This window comes from Triturus cristatus, chromosome 2_2 (assembly GCF_964204655.1).
Source record: "Triturus cristatus chromosome 2_2, aTriCri1.1, whole genome shotgun sequence".
In the NCBI taxonomy this organism is placed as follows: domain Eukaryota; kingdom Metazoa; phylum Chordata; class Amphibia; order Caudata; family Salamandridae; genus Triturus; species Triturus cristatus.
In genome coordinates, this window is record NC_140582.1 from 1,220,002,465 (window position 1) to 1,220,029,159 (window position 26,695).

General features: G+C 49.4%; 1 protein-coding gene across 4 annotated transcripts in view; it reads right to left on the bottom strand.

Moving 5' to 3' along the window:
- Positions 1-26,695, bottom strand: part of LOC146863432 (uncharacterized) — a 68,186-nt gene that overhangs the window by 15,790 nt on the left and 25,701 nt on the right. For 3 of the 4 annotated variants that reach the window (XM_085642858.1, XM_085642859.1, XM_085642860.1), the window contains exons 3-8: positions 18,785-19,042; positions 17,188-17,298; positions 15,417-15,515; positions 15,125-15,244; positions 10,249-10,326; positions 183-260 (exon numbers count right to left, since the gene is read on the bottom strand). In XM_085642858.1, coding sequence (XP_085498984.1) covers positions 183-260; positions 10,249-10,326; positions 15,125-15,244; positions 15,417-15,515; positions 17,188-17,298; positions 18,785-19,042 — 744 coding nt within the window. The remainder of the gene's footprint in view (positions 1-182; positions 261-10,248; positions 10,327-15,124; positions 15,245-15,416; positions 15,516-17,187; positions 17,299-18,784; positions 19,043-26,695) is intronic. The other variant, XM_085642861.1, reaches the window with a different exon arrangement.

Below are 26,695 nucleotides of genomic sequence, written 5' to 3' on the forward strand. Positions count from 1 at the left end.
GAGGCCTGAGATTTACTAACTGTGACGAGGACACCAAATCCCAGCAACCATGTTGCCTGCCATCAATATTTACACAGCAGCCAATCACGGACTATCTTGCTAGCCAACACAGGCTTGATCATTATACAACAGACCAGGTTATATCTTATAAGACCAGAACCAGAACTAGAGAGAAAACGTACCTGGCAATGCTTCCTCGGGCTCCTTGTCCTCGACCCCATTGACCTCATCTGCAGATTTCCTTTTGTTCAGAGTGGGATCTGCAAAAGAACATAAAATGTTAGTGCATGCTTGCAACCTCCTAAGATTCTGATAACAAACTTAATAACTAAGACCTATGAACCAACTGACACCTAAAGGAGTTAACAAGGAAAAGAACTCTGACTTAACAAATAACTTTGACGACTCTCTCTACTGAAAATGACTAACAAGTACCCCCAAGATCTAAGGCTCACTGTAATTTGTGAAAGAACAGATCATCCAACTGAGATGAAATAGAATTTGGATTCTCCCATAAACACCATCTGAGTAGACTTTGACTAATGTTTATATGTTACGCTACGCCGACGACACCCAGCTGATCCTCTCCCTCACCAAAGACCCCCACACCGCCAAAACCAACCTCCACGAAGAAAAAAAGGCCGTCGCAGACTGGATGAGAAACAGCCGACTAAAGCTGAACTCGGACAAGACGGAGGTCCTCATCCTCGGATCCACCCCCTCGGCCTGGGACGACTCCTGGTGGCCGACTGCACTAGGAGCACCATCTACACCCACCGACCATCCACGCAACCTAGGGGTCATCCTCGACTCCACCCACTCTATGACAAAGCAGGTCAACGCCGTCTCCTCCTCCTGCTGCTTCAACACCCTCCGCATGCTTCGCAAGATCTTCAAGTGGATCCCCACCGAAACAAGAAGGACGGTCACCCAGGCCCTAGTCAGCAGTAGACTAGACTACGGCAATGCCCTCTACGCAGGAGCCCCGGCCAAACTCCTGAAACGGCTCCAACGCATCCAGAACGCCTCCGCACGCCTTATCCTAGACATCCCTCGCCGCAGCCACATCACACCCCACTTGAGAGACCTGCACTGGCTCCCTGTCAACAAGAGAATAACCTTCAAACTCCTCACCCACGCACACAAGGCACTACACAACACCGGACCAACGTACCTCAACAGCCGACTCAGCCTCTACACCGACACCCGCCAGCTCCGCTCGCCGCGTCCTCGCCACCGTCCCCCGCATCCGAAGAGTGACCGCCGGCAGCAGATCATTCTCCCACCTCGCCGCCAAGACATGGAACACCCTCCCCATCCGCCTGCGGCAGACTGAAGACCTCCTAACCTTCAGGAGACTCCTCAAGACCTGGCTCTTCGAACAGTAGCAGCGTCTTCCCCCACCCCCCCGCGCCTTGAGACCCTCATGGGTATGTAGTGCGCTTTATAAATGCTATGACTGAGTACACTATTCCCGTACAAGCTGCACCGCTAATTCTTTTGCTCGTTACCTAAAGGTTCGGCAGCATTGGAACAGGTTATAATAGAGAGATGGCGTGTCCGGAGGATGCTGTGGCATGTACCCAGAGCAGGATATTCATTGAATACCTTAAGTTATGTTCACATAAATCTGTTCATCTAATGATGGTCTGTATTGGCAAAACCAGAATGTCATCACATGCTGAAAAGTGTGGCTGAGGATGGAGCACGCGTCTCTGGCCCCATGTGCTGCTTCCACCTTTCCGTTCTAGATCACTCATATCCAGTTCCTGTATCCCCAGGGAAAATCCCTCGATAGTTGGGCACTTCTGAGACAAAACCCCATTGCTCCTGCTGAATCTGGATAAACCAGGATAGTGCACACTCCCATGTTCAGATGGAATTCAGTTAGACTTTGTGGAGGAACGTGCACGAGTCCTCGCTTCCAACATGTCCTCACTGAACACAGCCCATGGTTTGCTTAAAGCCGGATTTTTTCTGATGCACCTGGCGGATGACATGGGGATCAAAACTCAGTTCTTCACAGACAGGTATTTTTGGCAGCAAGAGGTCATATATTTGAGGACTAGATTCAGATCCCAAATAACCAAGAGACACCTAGACCAGAGAGGAAAGGAATTCCCCAGGCCCATTTCTGTGTATGCGAAGAATGCAAAATGTCCCATGCAAGCATCAAGAAAGAAAGCAAATTCATTTCCTTGGCCGAATCATGGTGCCTGGCAGTGGACCAGTCAATCTTTTGCCACAGAGAGAACCAGTAGCTTAATGTCATGGCGTTGGCCTGCGCGAGTGCTATAGTTGTGTTTTTTTATCCTAAGACCCAAGGCACTTTGCTTACTTGCCCATGTGGGAGGAAATGGCTTCACCCTTCAAGAAAGCTACAATAGCCACTCATATATTTGCATTGGGATCACCTTCTCTGATCAGAGGTCACCTGGGTCAATGGGTAGAATAAATGCAATTTCCAGAGATATGCACACGTGTGGACATAAAGGGAGTGAATGCATACGCCACATGGCCTTGTGCATACTAGCAGAGGTGCAAAGTAACATCTCTGGAAGCAGTGTCCAGCCATGTGACTAGGTGGGATACTAGTCATGCTCTGAGACCTGGAGAGAGCCATGATGTAAGAGTAACCAGATTTTCCGGTTCTATAGTTTGCAAATGAACTACTAGACCACATGGAAAGCACCGATGCCCCTATTGCGTCGTCTGTTGCCTTTTGGTCAGGTTCAGATACATTTTTTGGATCATCCTCTCGAACACAGCCCAGATTTCAGCTTTCTAGACCTTTGGCATGAAGGACTTTGTCCAGCTCGAGACAAAGCCAGTCGGACCGCAGCCACCGCACAACCCACAGAGCAACATTTGCATGAGGTATGTTTCAGGTAACAATCAATCCTACGAGAAATCACAGCAATAATCCTGGAACAACCACCCATCTTTCAAAAGAAGAACACACTCAAGAACACTAGTTAACACTGGATACTTTTTGAAGATGTATTTTCAAAATACAAATCCTATCCTGGTGCACACAATGTGAATTGTAACAACAAGAAAGATAAACAGAAGGGCAGCTGCACTTTCTACCAAAACCTAGAGCCAAATTTCGGAGGGGCTGAAAAAGATTTCGGGGGAGAGAGGGAGGTGGGGGGGGAGGGGGGGGGGGGGGTGGGGGTGATTCTTCCAGCCATAGGCAGAGTGGCTCTAAGATGGGGTGAAAACACAACAAAAACCCACATTAACCAGTAAATGGTCTTTTAAAGACCTTGAAGTACTCGGTGCGGCTGCAATTAGACGGACGCCAGCCCGCGAGGCTGTCTCAGCCGGGCTGACACACACGACGGAGGGAGGGGGCTGAAGCCCGGTGAGCCCAATGGGTGTTGCGCGTCTGCCGCCAGCGTACGCTGACATTTTCTAACTCGAGGCCAACATGGCGCTGAATATTAATGTAAACATGTGGAGTTCATTTATGCAAATTCGGCTCTGATGGTCCAGACTAGAGAGATTTGTTTTGTAAAACATTAATCACCAAAACCCTATAAAAACCCGGCTTGTTGACCTTTAAATCGGAGAGGTCTGTGTCCGAAAGATTATTGAACTCTGATCTGCCGATTCCCAATCTAGACTTCGCTCTCAATCGGCGAGCGAGCTATAGCAGCCGGGAGCTGCCCTGCAGGGGCTCGTCTTCTGGCGGAAGCACAAACCTGTCCTTCCATGGCTAAACTCTGATAACAAACAGCCAGACTCCCTGTTTCAAAAGGTATGATGCGCGCTCCATTCCAAATACCCAACTGGCAGGAGTTATAAAGTTTCAGACTATTAAATTAGCTTGGGGTTTACCATAGCAGTAGCCTTAGGAGGCCATTTAACATGCAAAATAATGTTTGAAATATTTTTATTATAATTTTATTCTGTTTTCGTGCCGTACATTTTATCTGCAAAAACTAAAGTTGATGGACAGAATGCAGAACAATGTCATACATTCACCTCAGTACAGAGATCTGGGCCTAAATCCATCGTTTTTTGCTCACCATGCCATTCCAGTTTGAACCCAGCCATATGCAAATCAGTCTTGACCCTGTGCCTCATGGGAACAGTCCAGCCTGAATTGCCAAGCCAGGTCCTCCCTGGACTGGAACAAGCATCCTAGGACCGGTTTCGGGGTTTCACCCCTCTTCAGCCAGGATAGCTTGATTCCAGTGGCATGGAGAGCACGGGACTCACGTCTGAGCATACCCGTCCCACTCGGGGTGACAAATGCAAAAACTAAAGTTGATGGACAGAATGCAGAACAATGTCATACATTCACCCCAGTACAGAGATCTGGGCCTAAATCCATCGTTTTTTTGCTCACCATGCCATTCCAGTTTGAACCCAGCCATATGCAAATCAGTCTTGACCCTGTGCCTCATGGGAACAGTCCAGCCTGAATTGCCAAGCCAGGTCCTCCCTGGACTGGAACAAGCATCCTAGGACCGGTTTCGGGGTTTCACCCCTCTTCAGCCAGGATAGCTTGATTCCAGTGGCATGGAGAGCACGGGACTCACGTCTGAGCATACCCGTCCCACTCGGGGTGACAAATGCAAAAACTAAAGTTGATGGACAGAATGCAGAACAATGTCATACATTCACCCCAGTACAGAGATCTGGGCCTAAATCCATGGTTAAAGGTTTTAAAATAAACTTTTACAACTACAATTCCAGCTTTCTTAGTACAAAGTTTGAGTATGGTGTGTGCAAGATGAACAAACTGTTTTGATTTTCGCTGATATGAAAAGTGAAGCCCTTGCCTGCGCAAAGAATAGCATGGTGGGTTTGTGTTAGTGCTGCAGTCCACAGGTCTTCTCTAACTCAGTGTGTGCACAGAACTGAGCTCCTTAACCGTGGCCCTGAGACCATACCCTGAGGTTCCAACATAACATAACGTGTATTTGTAAAGCGCACGTTCACCCGTAGTCATCTTGGCACTGAATAACAGATCTTTATTGTTACCTAACTCAATGGTACTCATTTGATCGACCTCAGATACATGAAAGGCTGAGTGGACCTGCTGGGATTTGAACCTGTGACCACAAGGTCAAACAAAGGCCCGTACAGTGAGTGCAATAGTCCGCTGAGCCACCAGACCTGGCTTCCCGGTTATGGAGGGATCTGAAGAATTCATACCATAGTCAAACTAAAAGTGGAAAAGAACAATGATAAACTTGTACTCTGCAAGCTGTGAGCTGAACGAGACCATTCCTTGCCACATTAAATAAAGCCACCCTCAAAGCATGTCATGCTAGATTGAATTAAACCACGCTGAAGCAAGCCATTCCATGCCACATTAAAGTAAACCAACTCATAACAAGCATTTGCAATGCAATAGGTCTCACAGTAGTAAATGTTTGAGCTACTGGCGTTGCAGCTAATAAGGAGAGCTAATAAGAGCCTGCTTGGTGACACAAACACACATGGGTGCGTGTGAAAACACACTCAGGTGCACACACACTTACATTCAGCTCACCAGACCACATGGACCTGTGCAAGAGCAACAATCTGAAGTGGGAGGTAAGGGAACCGGCATGGTAACACAAGCACACATGGATGCGTGTGAAAACACACTCACGTGCACCGTCCGCAGAGGTGATTTATTTATTTACCATCCAGTTTTCCCTATTGGAAAGCGCTCTGATGCCCACGGGCTGAGTCCGCGCTACATACAGTCACAAAATAAATAAATTAAATAAATAAATGTGTTGCATGAGCATGGCCCATAGACCACTGGCAAAGCCAATAGTTCTGGCTTGTAGGTGTAATGTTATTTGTTGTAGTATATATCTGGATGTAACAACAGAAGCAGCAAAATGCCACTCGGGGTCACACTATGCGAAGCACAGATCTTTAGCTTACATGTTTTTAAACCATCTTGTTTTGTATAAGACAAGAACCCTCAAACTGGAGTCTTATTTTAAAATTGTTTCCAGACATGCCTCCCGCTAACTAAAATTCCTGAGACAATTCAGGCCTTCCAGTACCAAAGATGAGCTTTCAAATGTAAAACCAATCCCTGGTACACTTATGTATTAAACTTAAAGTACCCACAACGTGCCAAAACCAAACGAAGCTGGCAGTCTCATGAACCCTACAAGAAGAGGGAACTCCACAGTGAATGTCCCCGGGTTAAATGAAAACACACACACATGCACACGCACACCCATGTACACCAGAACCTTCTCTGAAAATGCCTCTGATATGGAAGCACTATACAAACAATTATGGCTGGCTCCACACCGGCCGCTTTATGAGTGTTTATAGAAGCACCACCTTATGATTACCCATCTATTACCCAGTATATCCCCTGATTTTCTCGTTCAATTCATTGTCTGTCCTGAAATCTTACTGCTTTTTTCTCATCTGTATCTATTCTCCGTCCGACTCTGTGTCATCAAGCACAGTTTCTCTTCAGCCTTGGACTTTCACCTGACAACCAAAGGCATCCGAGGTGATGTAACCTTTGCTTCCATTTAATAATTAGGGTAATCTTACCTGATATCAATGGCCTTTGGGTGAAAATTCCAAAACATGAAACTATCAGAGGCGACATTGAGTGAGGTTACCGCCTTAAACTTAAACGCACAAAATGTATGCAGCCCCTGGCTGAGTCTGCTGCATCCATGGGTAGGACGGCCGAGTGAAGCCTTCAGTGGCATCCGGTTGTGCAGTGCATAATTCTGCCTCTAACAATAGTTTTGCAGCTTGAGTTTATGCTAGATTCATGCACACACCCACATCCACTAAATATGAATAAGGGAAAGCAGGTCCCAACGGCCTGTCAAAAAGCACTGGACATACATAAAAAGGTACAAGCAGACAAACTTCAATGGGAAACTTTAAAATGTAGAATGATTCTCTAATAGAGGATGAGGTGCGTGGAGGTATATGCACAGGCGAGGCGGCGAGTGGGGGCTGGGAGGCCTGTCAGGCCACTCAGCCTGTCCGGGAGCTCGGATTGCCTCTGCCACGGCTACATAGAAATCTGATCGGAAGCTGGAGCTGTGCCGCCCCAATGCCCCCCCCCCCCCCCCCCAGCTCTGATTTCAAAGGACATTCACGACAGCTTCCCAAGGACCATGTGGCATGTCTTGTCTGCCTACTCTTACACCCGCCCCCACCCACACAGTGCATCAGGGTCACGACTTGGTGCCAGCCTTGTCCATCGGCGGGGGAGCGTTGCTCCGCCCTATGCCCACCGTGAAGGGGTCTCCGGCCGCCACCACAGCACCACAGTTGCGTGTGCCCTGTGTATGCCAATTGTTGTGTGACACGTAGGAGACATTGGAATAAGAATGGGAGAGGATGTGGTCCGTCGGCTAAACTGCCGACTTTGGTGCTGGAAACTAGAGTTCGAGCCTCGAGGTCGCGTCCACATCCTGTGATTCTGGGCAAATCACTTAATCTCCCCGTGCCTGAATGTGTAATGTAAATACGGTGCTCATGTAAAGCGCTCCAATACCTTTGGGTCGTGTTCGCGCTATATAAATATGCAACAAAAAAAACCCAGAAATGTAGCGTGTTTCTAACTTGTCCTTTGTTCCGTCTTCGCTCTCCAATCACGTCGTCTTCCGGTGTAAGGGGCCCTTTGTATCTAGTTCCTGTTGCAACTCGAATTCGCCCTCAACACCTATTAAAATACTTAACAATGGAATGTAAAATATTCTGGTTGCAGATTTAACAGTACTCACGACTTTGTTGTAGCCGAACATGATTGTGGGCACGTTATTAACCAGATGAAACTGGTACTTGCGTTATCGACCTCGGAAGTATGAGAGGCCCAGTACAAGTCAAATCTTTCTCTGCAGATCATAGATCTCATCATTAAGGCCTTCCGAGCGCTTTCAAATCGTCGACTTTCACGCGGTATGCACCAGGGGCGGCTTCATTCTGCCAAAGTTCAGTCAGCTGGTCACCCTTTGTAACCTTGTCTCGCTTTCACCTGCGCTCATAAACGCCTAGTCACGCCGACTAACTGTATTGTACGAGTTTACAATCTTTTTATGGCCTTTCACAAGTGTAGTATTTTGCATAGTAGACATTAACTTGTTTATTTTTTGACTTATGGTAGAGGGAGGGTTGCAGTTAAACTTTGCTATCTGTGCAAACTGTGACCCAGGCGGGACAACTTTAGAAATAACAAAGAGCCACCCACCCGGGGCGCTGGTCCTGCTAGCTAGAGGTCACTTGTGCATCACAGCACTCCCTGGACACTAACGGTGTATGCAGGCGCTATAATGGTGACGTCTGTGATATCTCGCGCTCCACGCTGTCCGACACTGCTTTCTATTGTGGGGGTGTGAAGGGGGGGGGGGAGGGGGCTTTTTTCCGCGTGGCCTCCGCTTCTCTCTGCAGCAGGCCCCGAGAGGGAATCGCAGCTTTGTCTGCTGCCCTTGTTCACCTTGTGCCTAGAGGCAGAGCTATAGCGCTCCCTGGTTTGCCGCTCATTGCCTCTAGTTCCATTGCTCGGCTCGTGCCTGGAAATGCCTCTGGAGGCACGTCTGTTATTGTGTCTTTAGTTCCATTGTAAGCTAGGCCTGTAGGGCAGTGGCCTTAGTTCCCTTATTCTTCCAGTACCCGAAGAAATGCTTTAAATGGGCCGGTACTGAGTACCGGCACTTCTACATTTTCGGCGCTTGAGTACCGGAACTGCTCTTTGTCCAAAGAGAGTACTGGTACCCATGGGCTTTAAGCTAAGCTCATTCACACGCACTTCAAAAGCAGAACAGAGAAGACACAAAGTTAGTAGGATATAAAACGAGCGGCAGGGAAAGCGTGCACTTTCACTTCTGCTTGAAAAAAAAAAAGAAGCCCGCGAGTGGTGCACGTGCGCGCGCCACTGCAAGCCATGGCCTATTGGTGTCTATTACGCGCACCAATCGCGTAATAGACACCAATAGGCCATGGGCGGAGCAATGTGCCCGCCTCTGGACAATTGCGTGCAGTCTTTTAGAATAAGACGTACGCTAAGGCCAATCGTGTAGCACGAAAGGAATCGCACGAGCGTGTGCGATTCAAGGGTCCATTTCTGAACCCCGGACAAAAGGACTCTCGCCTGCGCGAGCACTGCTGCGCAGTGCAACGCAGGTCGCGAGACCTAAAAAAAACATTCCATGTTAGGTTAAATTAAAACAAGCACAAGGAAACCATCCCATACCAGATCAAACTAAACCTTGCTGAAGGAAGGTTTCCCATGCCAAATTACCTTAAATCATGCTCGGGTGGCTACGCATGCCAGATTAAATTAATCAACACTTAAAAAACCATTCCATGCTGAATTAAAATAAAACAACATGCAAAGAAACCATCTAATACTAGATTAAAATAAACAACGCTCAAGAAAACCATACTATGCTAGACTAAATAAAACAACACTGAAGGAAACCAGTCCATGCTCAACTAATTTAATATGGGTTGGGTGGGGTCATTAGTGCAAGTTGAAGAAAATGGTTGGTGGAATAAATAGATAGGAGAGAGGAGATTAAGTGCACACATCAGCCTTCCTGAACCTTCTACATACCAATCTGCACTTTACAGTTGATGAAGATTCCTCTATCATGCTACTGGCTGTTATATGGTGCGGACATCCTATCAGAGGACAAATGCAACATTTAGCCAATATTGGGTATGCAAAATACTGAATTCCAAATGCCTGCCCGAGGATATTTTTATAAGTGGGGAGACTGGTAGGATTCTGAGAAGCGATTATGGCAGCCTGAGGCAGCTACCTTCATGCTTGCTTCCTATTCCATAATTGCAATCCTGGACAGTAAGGCTGGCAACATTTGAGGGCAATCTGTTGTCCTGACCGGTGTCCTGTGATTCTTGCCCATGGCCCTGTGACATAACACAGTCATCCAAAGTAGTCCCAGAACCTAGCCATGGCTCACAAAACTTGGGGAGCAGTCACAAGTCTAGGATATTCTAAGAAGCTGTGTTGGTGTGGCGGTGGAGGCGGACTGCTTTGGAGTAAAGCGTCTCGGCCGCACTGCACTACATTACCCAAGCAATGGTGCTGCAGAGACTCTGAGAGGCCTGAGATTTACTAACTGTGACTAGGACACCAAATCCCAGCAGCCATGTTGCCTGCCATCAATATTGACACGGCAGCCAATCACGGACTATCTTGCTAGCCAACACAGGCTTGATCATTATACAACAGACCAGGTTATATCTTATAAGACCAGAACCAGAACTAGAGAGAAAACGTACCTGGCAATGCTTCCTCGGGCTCCTTGTCCTCGACCCCATTGACCTCATCTGCAGATTTCCTTTTGTTCAGAGTGGGATCTGTAAAAGAACATAAAATGTTAGTGCATGCTTGCAACCTCCTAAGATTCTGATAACAAACTTAATAACTAAGACCTATGAACCAACTGACACCTCAAGGAGTTAACAAGGAAAAGAACTCTGACTTAACAAATAAACTGAAAATGACTAACAAGTACCCCCAGGATCTAAGGCTAACTGTAATTTGTGAAAGAACAGATCATCCAACTGAGATGAACAAGAATTTGGGCTCTCCCATAAACACAATCCGAGTAGACTGAGTAATGTTTATATGTTACGCTACGCCGACGACCCCCAGCTGATCCTCTCCCTCACCAAAGACCCCCACACCGCCAAAACCAACCTCCACGAAGGAATAAAGGCCATCGCAGACTGGATGAGAAACAGCCGACTAAAGCTGAACTCGGACAAGACGGAGGTCCTCATCCTCGGATCCACCCCCTCGGCCTGGGACGACTCCTGGTGGCCGACTGCACTAGGAACACCCCCTACACCCACCGACCATGCACGCAACCTAGGGGTCATCCTCGACTCCACCCACTCCATGACAAAGCAGGTCAACGCCGTCTCCTCCTCCTGCTTCAACACCCTCCGCATGCTTCGCAGGATCTTCAAGTGGATCCCCACCGAAACTAGAAGGACGGTCACCCAGGCCCTCGTCAGCAGTAGACTAGACTACGGCAATGCCCTCTACGCAGGAGCCCCGGCCAAACTCCTGAAACGGCTCCAACGCATCAAGAACGCCTCCGCACGCCTTATCCTCGACATCCCTCGCCGCAGCCACATCACACCCCACTTGAGAGACCTGCACTGGCTCCCTGTCAACAAGAGAATAACCTTCAAACTCCTCACCCACGCACACAAGGCACTACACAACACCGGACCAACGTACCTCAACAGTCGACTCAGCCTCTACACCCCCACCCGCCAGCTCCGCTCGCCGCGTCCTCGCCACCGTCCCCCGCATCCGAAGAGTGACCGCCGGCAGCAGATCATTCTCCCACCACGCCGCCAAGACATGGAACACCCTCCCCATCCGCCTGCGGCAGACTGAAGACCTCCTAACCTTCAGGAGACTCCTCAAGACCTGGCTCTTCGAACAGTAGCAGCGTCTCCCCCCACCCCCCCGCGCCTTGAGACCCTCATGGGTATGTAGTGCGCTTTATAAATGCTATGACTGAGTACACTATTCCCGTACAAGCTGCACCGCTAATTCTTTTGCTCGTTACCTAAAGGTTTGGCAGCATTGGAACATGTTATAATAGAGAGGTGGCGTGTCCGGAGGATGCTGTGGCAGGTACCCAGAGCAGGATACTCATTGAATACCTTAAGTTATGTTCACATAAATCTGTTCATCTAATGATGGTCTGTATTGGCAAAACCAGAATGTCATCACATGCTGAAAAGTGTGGCTGAGGATGGAGCCGGCGTCTCTGGCCCCATGTGCTGCTTCCACCTTTCCGTTCTAGATCACTCATATCCAGTTCCTGTATCCCCAGGGAAAATCCCTCGATAGTTGGGCACTTCTGAGACAAAACCCCATTGCTCCTGCTGAATCTGGATAGACCAGGATAGAGCACACTCCCATGTTCAGATGGAATTCAGTTAGACTTTGGGGATGAACGTGAACGAGTCCTCGGTTCCAACATGTCCTCAGTAAACACAGCCCATGGTTTGCTTAAAGCCGGATGTTTTCTGATGCACCTGGCGGATGATATGGGGACCAAAACTCAGTTCTTCACAGACAGGTATTTTTGGCAGCAAGAGGTCATATATTTGAGGACTGGATTCAGATCCCAAATAACCAAGAGACACCTAGACCAGAGAGGAAAGGAATTCCCCAGGCCCATTTCTGTGTATGCGAAGAATGCAAAATGTCCCATGCAAGCATCAAGAAAGAAAGCAAATTCATTTCCTTGGCCGAATCATGGTGCCTGGCAGTGGACCAGTCAATTTTTTGCCACAGAGAGAACCAGTAGCTTAATGTCATGGCGTTGGCCTGTCCGAGTGCTATAGTTGTTTTTTTATCCTAAGACCCAAGGCACTTCGCTTACTTGTCCATGTGGGAGGAAATGGCTTCACACTTCAAGAAAGTTACAATAGCCACTCATACATTTGCATTGGGATCACCTACTCTGATCAGAGGTCACCTGGGTCAATGGGTAGAATAAATGCAATTTCCAAAGATATGCACCCGTGTGGACATAAAGGGAGTGAACGCATACGCCACATGGCCTTGTGCATACTAGCAGAAGTGCAAAGTAACATCTCTGGAAACAGTGTCCAGCCATGTGTCTAGGTGGGATACTAGTCATGCTCTGAGACCTGGAGAGAGCCATGATGTAAGAGTAACCAGATTTTCTGGTTCTATAGTCTGGAAATGAACTACTAGACCACATGGAAAGCACCAATCCCCCTATTGTGTCGCCTGTTGCCTTTTGGCTAGGTTCTGATACATTTTTTAGATCATCCTCTCGAACACAGCCCAGATTTCAGCTTTCTAGACCTTTGGCATGAAGGACTTTGTCCAGCTCGAGGCAGAAAGCCAGTCGGACCGCAGCCACCGCACAACCCACAGAGCAACATTTGCATGAGGTATGTTTCAGGTAACAATCAATCCTACGAGAAATCACAGCAATAATCCTGGAACAACCACCCATCTTTCAAAAGAAGAACACACTCAAGAACACTAGTTAACACTGGATACTTTTTGAAGATGTATTTTCAAAATACAAATCCGATCCTGGTGCATACAATGTGAATTGTAACAACAAGAAAGATAAACAGAAGGGTAGCTGCACTTTCTACCAAAAGAGTAAACAGAAAAGAATCCAACACATTTGTTGTGCAATGTTTTATGAATACAACCCTCATTCTTCTATTTCTATTCACTAAGCTATTCTTAGCACAAAAAGGGAAGCCTCATTTGATTTTCAGAGATGGTTCACACCCACATACCTGTTTGAACAATAAAGCTTATCTTCAGTATAATAGCAGAGCATGCTACTCTTGTTGTGAACCGGCAGCCAGGCTGATAAGCGGGTAAGCAAAGGCTTTTTAGGTCTCGCCTGAGCCAGCGCTTTAGCTCTGCTCTCGCGAGAGCTTTTGTAGACTGGGGATTTGGAAGTGCAAACTAGTGCTTTCAGGCCTCCAAATACAGTGCATGTGCGCCGGGCGCGCGCATCATTTGGCAGCCTGCGTGATCATTTTGCAGCCGCTTTGATGTTCTCAGTGAGCCGCGGGGCCACTGAGAACATCAAAGCGGCCGCGAAAGTGCACACCATTTGCCAGCCTGCGTGCCTCTCTCCCCTTAGAGGGCGCGACGTGCCCTACCCCCTCCCTTATCCCACTTCCTGCTGGTTTTTGCTGCTTTACATAGCACGAGCGCTTGGAATACTGGAGCGAGTTACAGGAGCACCGGATAACATTACACAGGTTCATATTTTTCTGTCACGGACATTACTCGTTTTGCTGGAATCAAAGGTTACTGCGCCAACGCCCGACTCGAACTTGGTTCCGCACTTCCAAAGTCGGCAGTTCCGGTCGATACGCAGCTCCTCTTCGCTGGGCCTACACACAGCAAAACCAGTCCATATTCACTTGTCACCAATTCTGATTAGATCAAATGTACAGCGTACAGCATGGAACAGCAAGCATACCTAATTCTGAGGCTCGTAGGGGCACAGCGACTACACCGTGTGAACCTCCCAAGTGGCAGCCACCTCTGTCACCACCCCGGGATAGTATGACCTCATCTAGTCACCAAGACGCACTCAAGTCCAGTCACCACAGAATAAGTGCTTGACACCAGAAGTATCAATCAAGTGTATCTGCCGACAAAGAAGCCACAATCTGAAGGCTGGTCCCCTCTCGGGTAAATGCAGTGACATTCCTCTCCATACCGACCTCCTTTTGTGGGGACGAGGTGTTCAAGTTACAGAACTCCTTCCACCATCAGACAAGCATTGGCATAGCCAACAGGTCTCGCCTTTGGGACCTTGTATTTAGCCATGCAACAGTTGTTGTTGCACCAAAGAAATTGTGCTGCATAAATAAATACTTATAAAAGGTCCCAAAAGCGAGACCTATTGGCTATGCCAATGCTTGTTGTAGTAGCCTTCAGCTAAAGTAAGCGATGCAATTCAGTGTGGCCTGTCTCGTCCGTTGTTGCATGGCGTGAAGTTCTAAGCCTTTATGCCCTGTGCCTAGCTTTTATAACATTACTTAGATGTTGAAGCTTTCCGAATAAAAAAAAATAGCAGAATATGTCCTAAGGCCCTTTTAATAATTTTCATTCTGCAAAACTGTGTTCTTTGAACAGTAAACAATTCATACTTATCAGCTTTCCATGAAACTCTGTTCAGAACTCAGAAACTCTCATTTAAATCCAAGCAATTTATTAAACAAGCGCGCAGCCCACTCCAAAGTCATGCCAGGCGCAGCCACGACCAACCGTCCACTCACCGACCCGCGAGCCCTCATGAGCTCACCGAGCACGTGAGCGTCATGCATGGCTCGGGCAAAGAGTGATTACAACACAATTATTTGGACCAGCAGAGTCAGCTGCAGTGAACATATTGAGCAGACTGGATTATCACGTTGCAATGAAAAATAACATAACCAAATGCACATTCTATTTTTATCACACACATTCACTTCTTAATTATTACCAAGTGTAACCTAAAGGAGGGAGACCTAGAAGAGAACAAACATAATAATCATAACAATCACCACCTCCTCACAGCATGGGAATATGCCAATGCCATGCATTCTTTACGACGGTCACGCGCACCGGTACCTTGGTTATCTTGCCTTTTCCTATCCTTCTTCAGGCACTTCCAGTCTGAGAGTGAGAAGAGCTCCGTGGTGAAGCAAACCGTCAGAACCACCAGGAGGACAAGATTGAACTCGGGAGCGGCTGCAAAGATCAGGCAGTAAATCCGTTACGCAGAGGACATGCAACCAAGCTCAGATGACGTTTAGTGGAATGAAAGCAAAAATAAAACCTATGAGGGAGACTAAGACAAACACACACTTTCTTTCTCCTCAAATTCCAGGAATACCTTTTTTTTCATTGAATTAATACTCACCATATGAAACTGAAGCGGCCTGTCTGACAACGGCGGATACCAAGGCACAGATCAAGAAAAGGAACCAGCAAACGAAAGCCGCACGCTGAAATACACGGACTGCCCACATAAAAGAAAGAAGACAAAATAGTCCTGGTTACTATGGTAACAGAAATTATGTAACACCAATCAATCAGGATTTGTAAAGCGCTGCAAATCACCCGTGACAGTCTCAAGGCGCTGGAGTTGGTAGCTGCTTCGCAGAGAAAGCAGTGAAAAACAAGGCAAAAGCAGGAGAAAGCACTCGGGAAAAAGGGGGAAGAGGAAGGCGAAACCAGTAAAACAAGCATTGGCATAGCCAATAGGTCTCGCCTTTGGGACCTTATAAGTGTTTAGCCATGCAACAGTTGCATAACTAAATACTTATAAGGTCCCAAAAGCGAGACCTATTGGCTATGCGAAAGTGATCGCAATCGCGATCACGATCAAACATCAAAGCGGCCGCGAAAGTGAAAGTAATTGCGGTAAAGCGCAGCGCGCGCGCCCGCGCATTGTAGCTCTAGGCTGGCCTGGTAGCACTTTTTGGAGCCCTCTCAATAAGTCTCGCCAGACCAGCGCATGCGCTGGGTCAGGCGAGACCTAAAAAAAAGCAAAAGCCACAGTCACTATTACATAGCACTGATATCACAGAGTCAAGTTTCAACACTGTGTGTGCATTCAACTAATAAAGAGACGACTCAACAAGAATGAATGACACCTCATTCGGTTTCCACTGGAGGAAAATGTTGCTGCCAGGAAATGGTTTAACTTATGTGTGATTCAAGGGTAATAAGAGATGATATGACTTACGATAGCTAGCCTGCTTAACCAACAACCACCAGTGAGATCCTTCGTTGTTGAAATGTTTTCGAGTTCACAACAACATGTGGACCCCTTAGCCCGAGAAAACGTGAGCTCCTGTGCAGGGTGGCGCAATACTGTGCCACCCCTAGTTGTTCAAGCTGCTAGCTGCCTGGAAGGAATAGCGGGGAGGGGTTGCGTTCATCCCAGGGTCCTGCCGAAAGGACTCCGTTAGTACAGACGTGCAGCCCCCTCGGAGCTTTTTCTTGTGGTTTCTATGGGCAGAGAAGTCTTTTAGATCATTCTGTGGCTCCACCTGGAACAAGGAGATCTCCGTCCTACACCTCACTGATGGGTGCAGAGAAGGGACACCAATCACAGTTACTCCAACCCAACTGCGGCATTGTTCCCTTGACAGTCTGAACATGCGTTGAAAGTGGTAGTAGCAACATGTACACCTTTGCAGGGCATCGAGTGGGTGATCACCGAATCACTGACTAGGTATGTGGGTGCCAGGGAATGAGTAATCACGCACCCAGGCCAGGTTCTTAAAGTGGTTTGACATTTGCACAACCGCGGATCACCAATATGCTGAACTCTGCTCACATCCCACAAGAGTGGAACTGCTCTTCTCAGGGTTCACCCGGATGGTGTGGATGAAAGACTGGCTCACGTTTGCAGGAGACCGACCTACTGAATATGAATGGCGTTACCTCTCCGAGTGCCAAGACCCTCTATCGCTGATCCTCACGACTTTGAAGCGTAGAATTATAAGAGAACAGAGGGAGAGAATCCCTTGACGCCAAAGACAATATCTGCCCTAAATGAACCTCCACTGCAAACCCTTACCCAACAGTCCTCCTTCCAACCCAAGCACCAACCATTCTACCTAGAATCCTACCCATTTCCTCATCTCAACCACCCAATCACCACAGATACTACTCAAACTTACCGCTCTGTTCAGGACATCGGCAACACGTCAGGCAGAGGAAGAGCTGAGTTAATAAATAGGGGAGACTGAAAACCACAGCAGCAGTCAGCAACCCCACGAGGAACAGGATCACTGAAACACAAACAAGAAGCGGGCTCAGCTGCGTAAGCAAGGGGGGCACTCAGTGCCAGGGTCAAACCTTTATTATATGGATTCAACATCATAGCTCAGCGGTCTTTTTGACTTCTGTGGACCCCCACTGAATTATTACTCGAATTCAGGAAACGCCACTGTGTCCACATTGGAAGCTGGGGACCCCCGGCCTAAACAATTTCTAGGATTTGAACTTCAAACCAATACCCCCCCAAAAAAAAACAAGTATACACCTAACAAACGCTTAGATATTGAGAGATTGTTTAATTTCATACACTTTATTAATTTGAGTGTCTTAGTTTTATTATTATTTAATTTGGTAACACCATCGCGGACCCCCAGATAATCTTGGACCACAGGTTAAGAACGACTGTCATAGCCCATCCACGTCGCAGTGAATATATGTTTACTTACATGTTCCCCATCACAGGCAGCAAATGGAAAGAAAGAACCATTGCATTAGTTTAGAACAAGCCTTGGACTAACCAAGTACTTAACTGTGTGAACTAGAACAGACGCTTACCCCTCCCTTACCTAGGTATGGAGCATCAATTTACCCACAACAGGAGATGTGACATTCTTGACCTCTGAGCAGCTCAAGACTTTTCGGCAACTCTCCATCACCTCAAGTCCCTTCAAGCAAGTGGGCCACACAAAACAAGTAACTCTGTTTAAAGAAGTGTTTGGCAGACTTAAAGGACAAGAGAAGCAAAGTAAAAGCTAAACATGATGTCGGTCTAAGTGTCAGGAGGATGGGTAAAGAATGGACCAGGCCAGGCCAGGGAATCCTCAGTGGCTGATCGTCCAGTAAATGGGTTCTATCCATTGATGAGGTTGTCTTGACCTCCACCATGTCCATAAGACCATGGGAATGGGAGTCCCACATCAAACACAACAAAGTTAGCAACAAGTTACCTAAGGTACCCTGCCTCTTATGTGTGGTTGTGGCCAATTTATCCCATCCTCGTCGCCAAATTTGTAGTATCCAAAAGCTCTAAACTGTAGTACAGATCTACACGACTCTTGGAGTTTTTAAACACTACAAACTACTCCATGAATGTCATGGAGTTGTCTCTCATTTTCATTCACCTACAGCACTTATGGCTGAGTTGTCAAAGACCATAGGAGGTAGAAGGCAATTGTGCAGGGTACATCTAATCAACAATTATTGCATTACATGTTCTAATGACACAATTAACAGAATAACAGGTAAAACCAGACCGTGGCAGGTCTGGGCAAATCTAAAATGCACTTTATGGTTTACTTTTTATACCTAATAAATACTTTAAAATGAGCTCATAAACAGTCATGCACATTTCCTCTTTATGAAATTACCCAACTCTCGACTGCTGCTATTCTAAAAACATTTAAGATTAAAAATGTACGTCACCAATTGCAATATATGGACGTCCAATGAGTCGGAAAGGGTTAGAACATTTAAAAAGAATTTGGAGCAGAAACTCACTGATGCTTTTCTGAGCAACCTGGTATGATGTTTCCAATTCGCTGACTGGGTTCCAGGCGACGCAGTTGTAAGAGCCCGTTCCCACCTCCTTGATGTCCAGTACCGAGATGTTCCCATCGTGGGTGATGTTCTGCACCAACTGTCGCCCGTTGTGCCACCACGTGAGATTCCAGACGTCACCTGACGCTTCACATATTAGCCGGACCCCGTAGTCACCACTTGATTTGCATTTCATCACCTTTATGTCCGATATGGGCTCTAGGGTTCCAGAGAGAAGAAAAACCCATCATTAACCTGAAGAAACCGAAACCATCCACACTTCATGCTGTGGGCAGCAGCACTTTCTTTTTGGGACCCGTGTTTTATTTTATACCGTTATAAGAATTCCCATAAAATCCCAGCATGGAAGGTGTTGAGGCCAGGACTGGCTGAAAGTGTCCCACATGCCATGAGTCCCTTGGAAACAATGTGAGCAACTAGGAGGGAGGGTGAGGGGGGCGACGGAACAAGACCTATTGCTCTAACAACCTATATCTCAAACCACCACGTCATTGAGTCATCTCCATGAAGTACATATTCAGGACTAACTGGACTCAAATGCACGTAGGATCACACATGCAACATTTGCTGTGAATTGTGTGCAGAACCAACGCAGTTATGACTTCATGACTTGGATAAACATTTCTTACATATTTAATTTGTGCCAAATGGACCCAACAGCCAGGGCAGTGCAATGAACCTAGTCACTCTCCCATGACCTTTCTTCTAATTGAGTCCTCTGTAAAAGGACACGTATGACCAAGCCCCACCTGCATCCCAGGTGCAAGGGAAATATTCAGCCCCTCATTCTCTCCCTGCAGCCCTGTCCCCTGCAGCCAACAGTCCTCTCCATGTGCTCTGGAGACCAAAGGAAGATTGGAGGCCACAAGAGATACTCTTATCCCAGGGTACATCTTCAGAATCTGTCATGTGGCTAGGTGAGGCCCGGGAAGAAACACTACCATTTTACATGTACATGTTTCTTAAATTGCTTTCTTTTCCACATGACGACTTTTGGCAAACATTTGCTGTGACAGTGCAGGATTAGCTTCTCTGCAACCACATGGCTTACTATTCCACTTTGTAAGTACACAATCACGACACCTGGAACATTCAGTACAAGGCCTGAACACACATTGTACAAATGTTGTTTATTATTTGTCCATGAGGCGACATGGCTATCTGAAAGACAATAAACATGTCAGGCCGACTGAAGCTTCGATACGGAAGCATGAATGCTGCTATTATAAATACACAAGCATTTCCTTGCTCAAATTAGAGGAGCACTCTGCTGTCATTGCGAGGTTGTCGATGTGTTGGTCCCAGCCCAGCTGATTCCGGTTTACTCTCTGCAAGAAGAGATGTCCAAATTGTGACCAAGACGGGGACCTACATACCTTGCCTTCAGGTAATGGGGACTTAGATCATCCAGTAGGGGATTCTTGTCAGACCACCCGCCCTGGGTAAGTAGTTATGGGAGCACCAAAGAGAGGCCACCGGATATCTAAACCTGCCCTTTGGAAGTAAACATCTGATAGACCCTCCACCAAGGCAAGCTGCTCTACAGTCAGTGCTCTGCTTCCCGTCGTAACACACAGTCACACAAAACAGACATGCTGCTCTGATATTACACTCGACAACCCAGCCAGAATCCCTTAAACTGTCACAGCTCTAGAATGTCTGTTGCAATGGTCCTAAGGATTTGTCTGTGTACAGCAGTCCTGAAACATTCACTGGCGCCTTAAACAGTGCGTGTACTCACAGAACAGATCGAGAGGACTTGGTAACAAGGAAAGTAGGATTGGTAACCTAGTGCTTCTTTCAGAAATATACTATATAGTGTAGCTCACTGACTGTCGTTCACCATGTGGTATTTCCTCTGTGCCTTCAGAGTACTGTACTTAAATATTGGCCCATAAAGGACATAGAGGCATGAAACTGTGTGATCCTTTGACCCTGCCCCCCCAATGCCACACTCAATACCGCACTAAGTGGACCTAACTCAACTCGCACTCAGGACTAGTTCAATATTTTCTGGAGAAAGGCTAAAGCTTTTGGTGCGTAATGTTACATAACAGATAAGCTGAAGCATCCACGTAAAATAAATATGTATTCTTTGCTCAAACCCATGGCTGTACACAGCATCAACCATCCATTTCTAAACTGCTCCACCAGATTCCTCTCCACCTAATTCCTCTCTAGAGAGGATCTAGAATGGAATGCCTTTGAAGGAGAGCCATGCAATCACATTACATCATCAATGTAGGAAGGTGGAATCTGACTATATGGTTGCCCCCACTTTTTTCCTGGCGTTTTGCTGGTTTATGACTTAGTTGGAATGGCATCCTGCTATTCAGGGCCCCAGTCTATCTGCTTTCTCTGTACAATGGTTTGCATGTACATTAGGTACATATCTAATTGGATTCTGGAGTGCCTTATAAGCCCCTAGTATATGGTATACTATGTACCTAGGGCATAGAGGCCTACCAGGGGCTGAAGCATGTATTATGAACCCCTGGGAGGCACTCCAAAATGGCACCACAGGCCTGCTACTTCCGCCTGGGTAAGGGTGTGCTTGCGCCCCTTACAGTGGTATAGGCTACCTATATCCACCTATATATACAGACACATATAAACCTATAAGTCACTCCTATGGCAGGCCTTAACAATCCTGAAGGCAGCCACCAGCGCCACCAGATCCCCTGTTCTGCCTTCTCCTTTTGCCTGCATCGCTGCCTGTGCCCCGAGTGCCTGTGTTGCCGCTTGTCTGCGTTCGTGCTCCCCTTTTTTTTCCTTCTGTATCCCCGAGTGCCTGTGCTGTGTGATCGCGCTCCCCTGGTTTCCTTCTGTATCCCCGAGTGCCTGTGTTGTGTGATCGCGCTCCCCTGGTTTCCTTCTGTATCCCCGAGTGCCTGCATCTCCTGAGTGCCGTCCCCCTTGCCCTCCCGCCGTCTCCCCCTCGTTTTTCCTGTTTTTCTGCGCCTTTTTCATTTTTCTAGGCCTCCTCGCCTTCGGAGCCTTTTCCCCCCGCCGCTTTTTTGCCGCTTTTTTCCCCTACCCGCCCTCCTCCCGCCTCCCAGCTGACCCCGGCTACCCCTTAAATGGCGGCCGCTGCGAGGCAGTGGTAGCGACCCTTGACCTCAGGGTAGGTCGCTCCCCTGTCCTCACAGCGCCACCAGATCCCCTGTTCTGCCTTCTCCTTTTGCCTGCATCGCTGCCTGTGCCCCGAGTGCCTGTGTTGCCGCTTGTCTGCGTTCGCGCTCCCCTTTTTTTCCTTCTGTATCCCCCGAGTGCCTGTGCTGTGTGATCGCGCTCCCCTGGTTTCCTTCTGTATCCCAGAGTGCCTGTGTTGTGTGATCGCGCTCCCCTGGTTTCCTTCTGTATCCCCGAGTGCCTGCATCTCCTGAGTGCCGTCCCCCTTGCCCTCCCGCCGTCTCCCCCTCGTTTTTCCTGTTTTTCTGCGCCTTTTTCATTTTTCTAGGCCTCCTCGCCTTCGGAGCCTTTTCCCGCCGCCGCTTTTTTGCCGCTTTTTTTCCCCTACCCGCCCTCCTCCCGCCTCCCAGCTGACCCCGCCTCCCCGGCTACCCCTTAAATGGCGGCCACCGCGAGGCCACGCAGCGGACGCGCGCAGCGGGCACGCCGCTGGACCGCCGAAGGCGCGCCTAAGGCAAGCCCGTCTGCGCCCGTCCGCGCCTGGCCCGCGCTCAGCGCCCGAACCCCTGGCCCCCGCGCCCCCCGCGCCCCCCGCCTGACCTACGACTCCACCACCCTCGTCAACCTCAACCCCAGCCGCACTCCGGGCTGCTACCGCGCCCACCCTAAACGGACCCACGGACCCTTCACCTGCAACAACTGTCACTTCACCTGCCCACGGACCAACACCGCTCCCGTCAAGAACAACTCCCCCGGAAGCAATCTTCACTGCATCCTGGTCAACACCCGATCCATCCACAGGCACGCCATCGAACTGTGGAACCTCATCAATTCTACGAACCCGGACATCGCCTTCCTCACCGAGACCTGGATGAATCCCTCCTCGGCACCCGACATCGCCATAGCCATCCCCGACGGCTACAAAATCATCCGGAAAGATCGCAACAACCGCATCGGAGGAGGCATCGCCATCGCACACAAAAACTCCATCCGCATCTCAACCAACACCGACAACTCACTCCCCGACGCCGAACATCTCCACTTCACGATCCACAGCGACCCCAAGACCACCCTCAGAGGCACCCTCATGTACAGACCACCAGGACCCCGCACCAAGTTCAGTGAAGGAGACCTCAACTTTCATCTGGAGAACCTCACCGACAACAACACCACCGCCTTACTGGACAACCTCACCAACCTGGGACTGAATCAGCTAGTCAACACACCCACCCACTACGCCGGACACACGCTCGACCCCATCTTCTCCTCCAGCAAACACATCACCTTCAGCCACACCACCGAACTCACCTGGTCGGACCACAGCTGCGTCCACTTCATCTTCAAGAAGACCACTGTGCACCACCACACCCAGCAACCACCAAGAAGACACTGGACTCGTATCACCATGGATCAGCTCGCATCAACCCTCTCCCAGAACCGACCCACCAGCACCACCGACCCAAACGAAGCCGCCAACAACCTCACCAACTGGATCTCCGACTACGCCGACCTCCTGGCCCCCCTGAAAACTCAAGCCAGCACCAACAACCACAAGAAAAACTCCTGGTTCACCCCCGACCTCAAGGACTCCAAGAAAGAATGCCGCGCCCGCGAGAAGACGTGGCGCCTCAACCAGACCGAAGAGAACATGTCAGCTCTCAAGGACGCCACCCGCCAACACCACCAACACCTCCGCGCCGCACGAAAAACAGCCTACCGGAACAGACTTGACAAAAACGCCCACAACAGCAAGGAACTATTTGGCATCGTCAAAGAGCTCTCCAACCCGGACGCAGAAAACAACTCCATCCCCCCATCACAGGACCTCTGCGACTCCCTCTCGACCTTCTTCCACCACAAGATCACCGACATATACAACAGCTTCCCGACCACCGACACGAACCCCCCCCCGGAACCCGCTACCGACATCACCACCATCCTCACCTGGAGCCCAACCACCACCGAGGAGACCACCCGCGTCATGAACTCGATCCACTCCGGATCCCCATCGGACCCCTGCCCGCACCACATCTACAACGAAGCCGACGACATCATCGCACCGCACCTCCGAGATGTCATCAACGCCTCCCTCACCACCGCCACCTTCCCGGAGAGCTGGAAACACGCAGAGCTCAACGCCCTCTTAAAGAAACCCACAGCAGACCCCACCAAACTCAAAAACTTCCGGCCCATCTCTCTCCTGCCGTTCCCCGCCAAAGTGATTGAGAAAATTGTCAACACTCAACTCTCCAACGCCCTGGAAACCAACGACTCCCTCGACCCCACACAGTTCGGTTTCAGGACCAACCACAGCACCGAAACCGCCCTCATCACAGCCACGGACGACATCAGAGCCCTGACCGACAAGGGTGAGACCGTGGCCCTCATACTCCTGGACCTCTCCGCAGCCTTCGACACGGTCTGCCACCGCACCCTGATACGACGCCTCAGCAACGCCGGCATCAGAGGCAAGGCCCCGGAATGGATCATCTCCTTCCTCTCCGGAAGGACTCAGAGTCCGCCTGCCCCCCTTCAGATCCACAGCCACGGAGATCATCTGCGGCGTACCTCAAGGATCCTCCCTCAGCCCCACTCTCTTCAACATCTACATGACCCCCCTGGCGAACATCGCACGCAAACACGGACTGGACCTTATATCATACGCCGACGACACCCAGCTCATCTTATCACTCACAAACAACCCCACCTCAGCTAGGACCAGACTTCATGAAGGAATGAAGGAAGTGGCGAACTGGATGACAGACAGCCGCCTGAAACTGAACGCCGACAAGACGGAGGTCCTCATCCTCGGCCCCACCCCCACCGCATGGGACAACTCCTGGTGGCCCCCCGCCCTAGGCAGCACTCCCCAACCCACCGACCACGCACGCAACCTCGGCTTCATCCTGGACTCATCCCTCACCATGACCAGACAGGTGAACTCGGTGACCTCAGCATGCTTCAACACCCTCCGCATGCTCCGCAAGATCTTCCGCTGGATCCCCACCGACACCAGAAAGACCGTCACCCACGCCCTCGTCACCAGTCGCTTGGACTACGGGAACACCTTGTACGCGGGCATCACCACCAAGCTGCTGAGGAAACTCCAACGGATCCAGAACGCTGCCGCAAGACTCATCCTGGACATCCCTCGCCACCACCACATCTCAGGACACCTGAAAAAACTCCATTGGCTCCCCGTCAACAAGAGGATCACCTTCCGACTCCTCACCCACGCACGCAAAGCCCTTCACAACCTCGGACCCAAACTCATCAACAACCGCGTCTCCTTCTACACTCCTCCGCGCACTCTACGATCCGCCGGACAGGTCCTGGCAGCCGTACCCCGCATCCGCAAAGCCACCGCCGGAGGAAGATCCTTCTCTTTCCTGGCAGCGAAGACCTGGAACTCTCTGCCCAGCCACCTTCGCGCCATACCTGAACACCTCTCCTTCAGAAGGCAGCTCAAGACCTGGCTCTTCGAGCACTGACCCCCCCCCCCCCCCCCCCCCCCTCCCCAGCGCCTTGAGAACCTTTATGGGTGAGTAGCGCGCTTTATAAATGCGAATGATTGATTGATTGATTGAGAGTGCTTGGTTTTGTGTGAGAGGGTGCCCAAGCATGAGCTGAGCCCCTCTGCAGCTTTCGGAAATACTTCCTTATGGCTGTTCTGTGATACAGCCATACCATATACTCTTAAGTGCATTATAACCTCGCGGTAAATGCTAACTTTGGAATGGCTGCAACAAAACAGGTCGTGTTTGATGTCAAATGCTTTGGAATACTACCCCCCCCCCCACCAATTTTGGCGGTGCGGGTAGCATTCCACCCTTCTAGAGGGAGAGATGTTCACACTGGTCAAACCCGGTAGGACTCTCCTGAGCCCTGGCATCACAAAATGGATGCCTCTGCCACAGACACGGGTCTGGCCTCCTGCTGCTGACCGAAACTCCGGCAGGGGAGGCCTGGACAATAGGTTTCCTGTCGAAGGGAGGTGTAACCACCTCCCCAGACAGGCAGATGTGTATTGGGGCTGGGCGGGAACACTCTCTTGTGCTTTGAAGTCCTGCACTGGGGGCACACTTGGTGTTCCTGTGCATAGTCCAGTTCAAACCGGTTGCAGGGGCTACCTGCCCCTGCTCTGGCGCGAAACTGGACAAAGGAAATGGGTGTAACCACCCCTCTTTCCAAGCCCACCCATAGGTGGGGCCTTAGAGTTAGTCCATCCCCTAAACCTACTATAAGTATAGGAATCCAGTCCCTAGGACTTCAGATTACCCTGGACGAAACTCTGCAACGTATATCCTGGACCTTCGACGTTCTATCCTGACTAGAAGACGGAAGAAATCTCCCTTGGGGTCAAGGAGTGACTCCCCTGCTTGGCAGGCACCAAAGAAGCAACTGACCAGTCTGCATCGCTGAAGCTCCTGCCGGACACCGAAGTCTTTGCATCACCAGAGGTGGATTTCCAGACTTCCGAGGCTACCCTGAGTCCACAGCAAAGCTGAGGCCCGTGGCTATCGTGGGAGACGTGGAACCGTGACCCCTGGACACCATGATCTTTTGCAGCAAAAGCATCTTCCTGGGCTTCCTCGAATTTGTACTTTGGGCTCCGAGTAGCCCCAGCCTTGAGCACCTCCTGCACTGAAGATTGTTGGCCTCCACTCCACGAGTGACCCGTGGGCCAGTTTCAAGAGCGACCGCTCGAGGCTCCTTCGC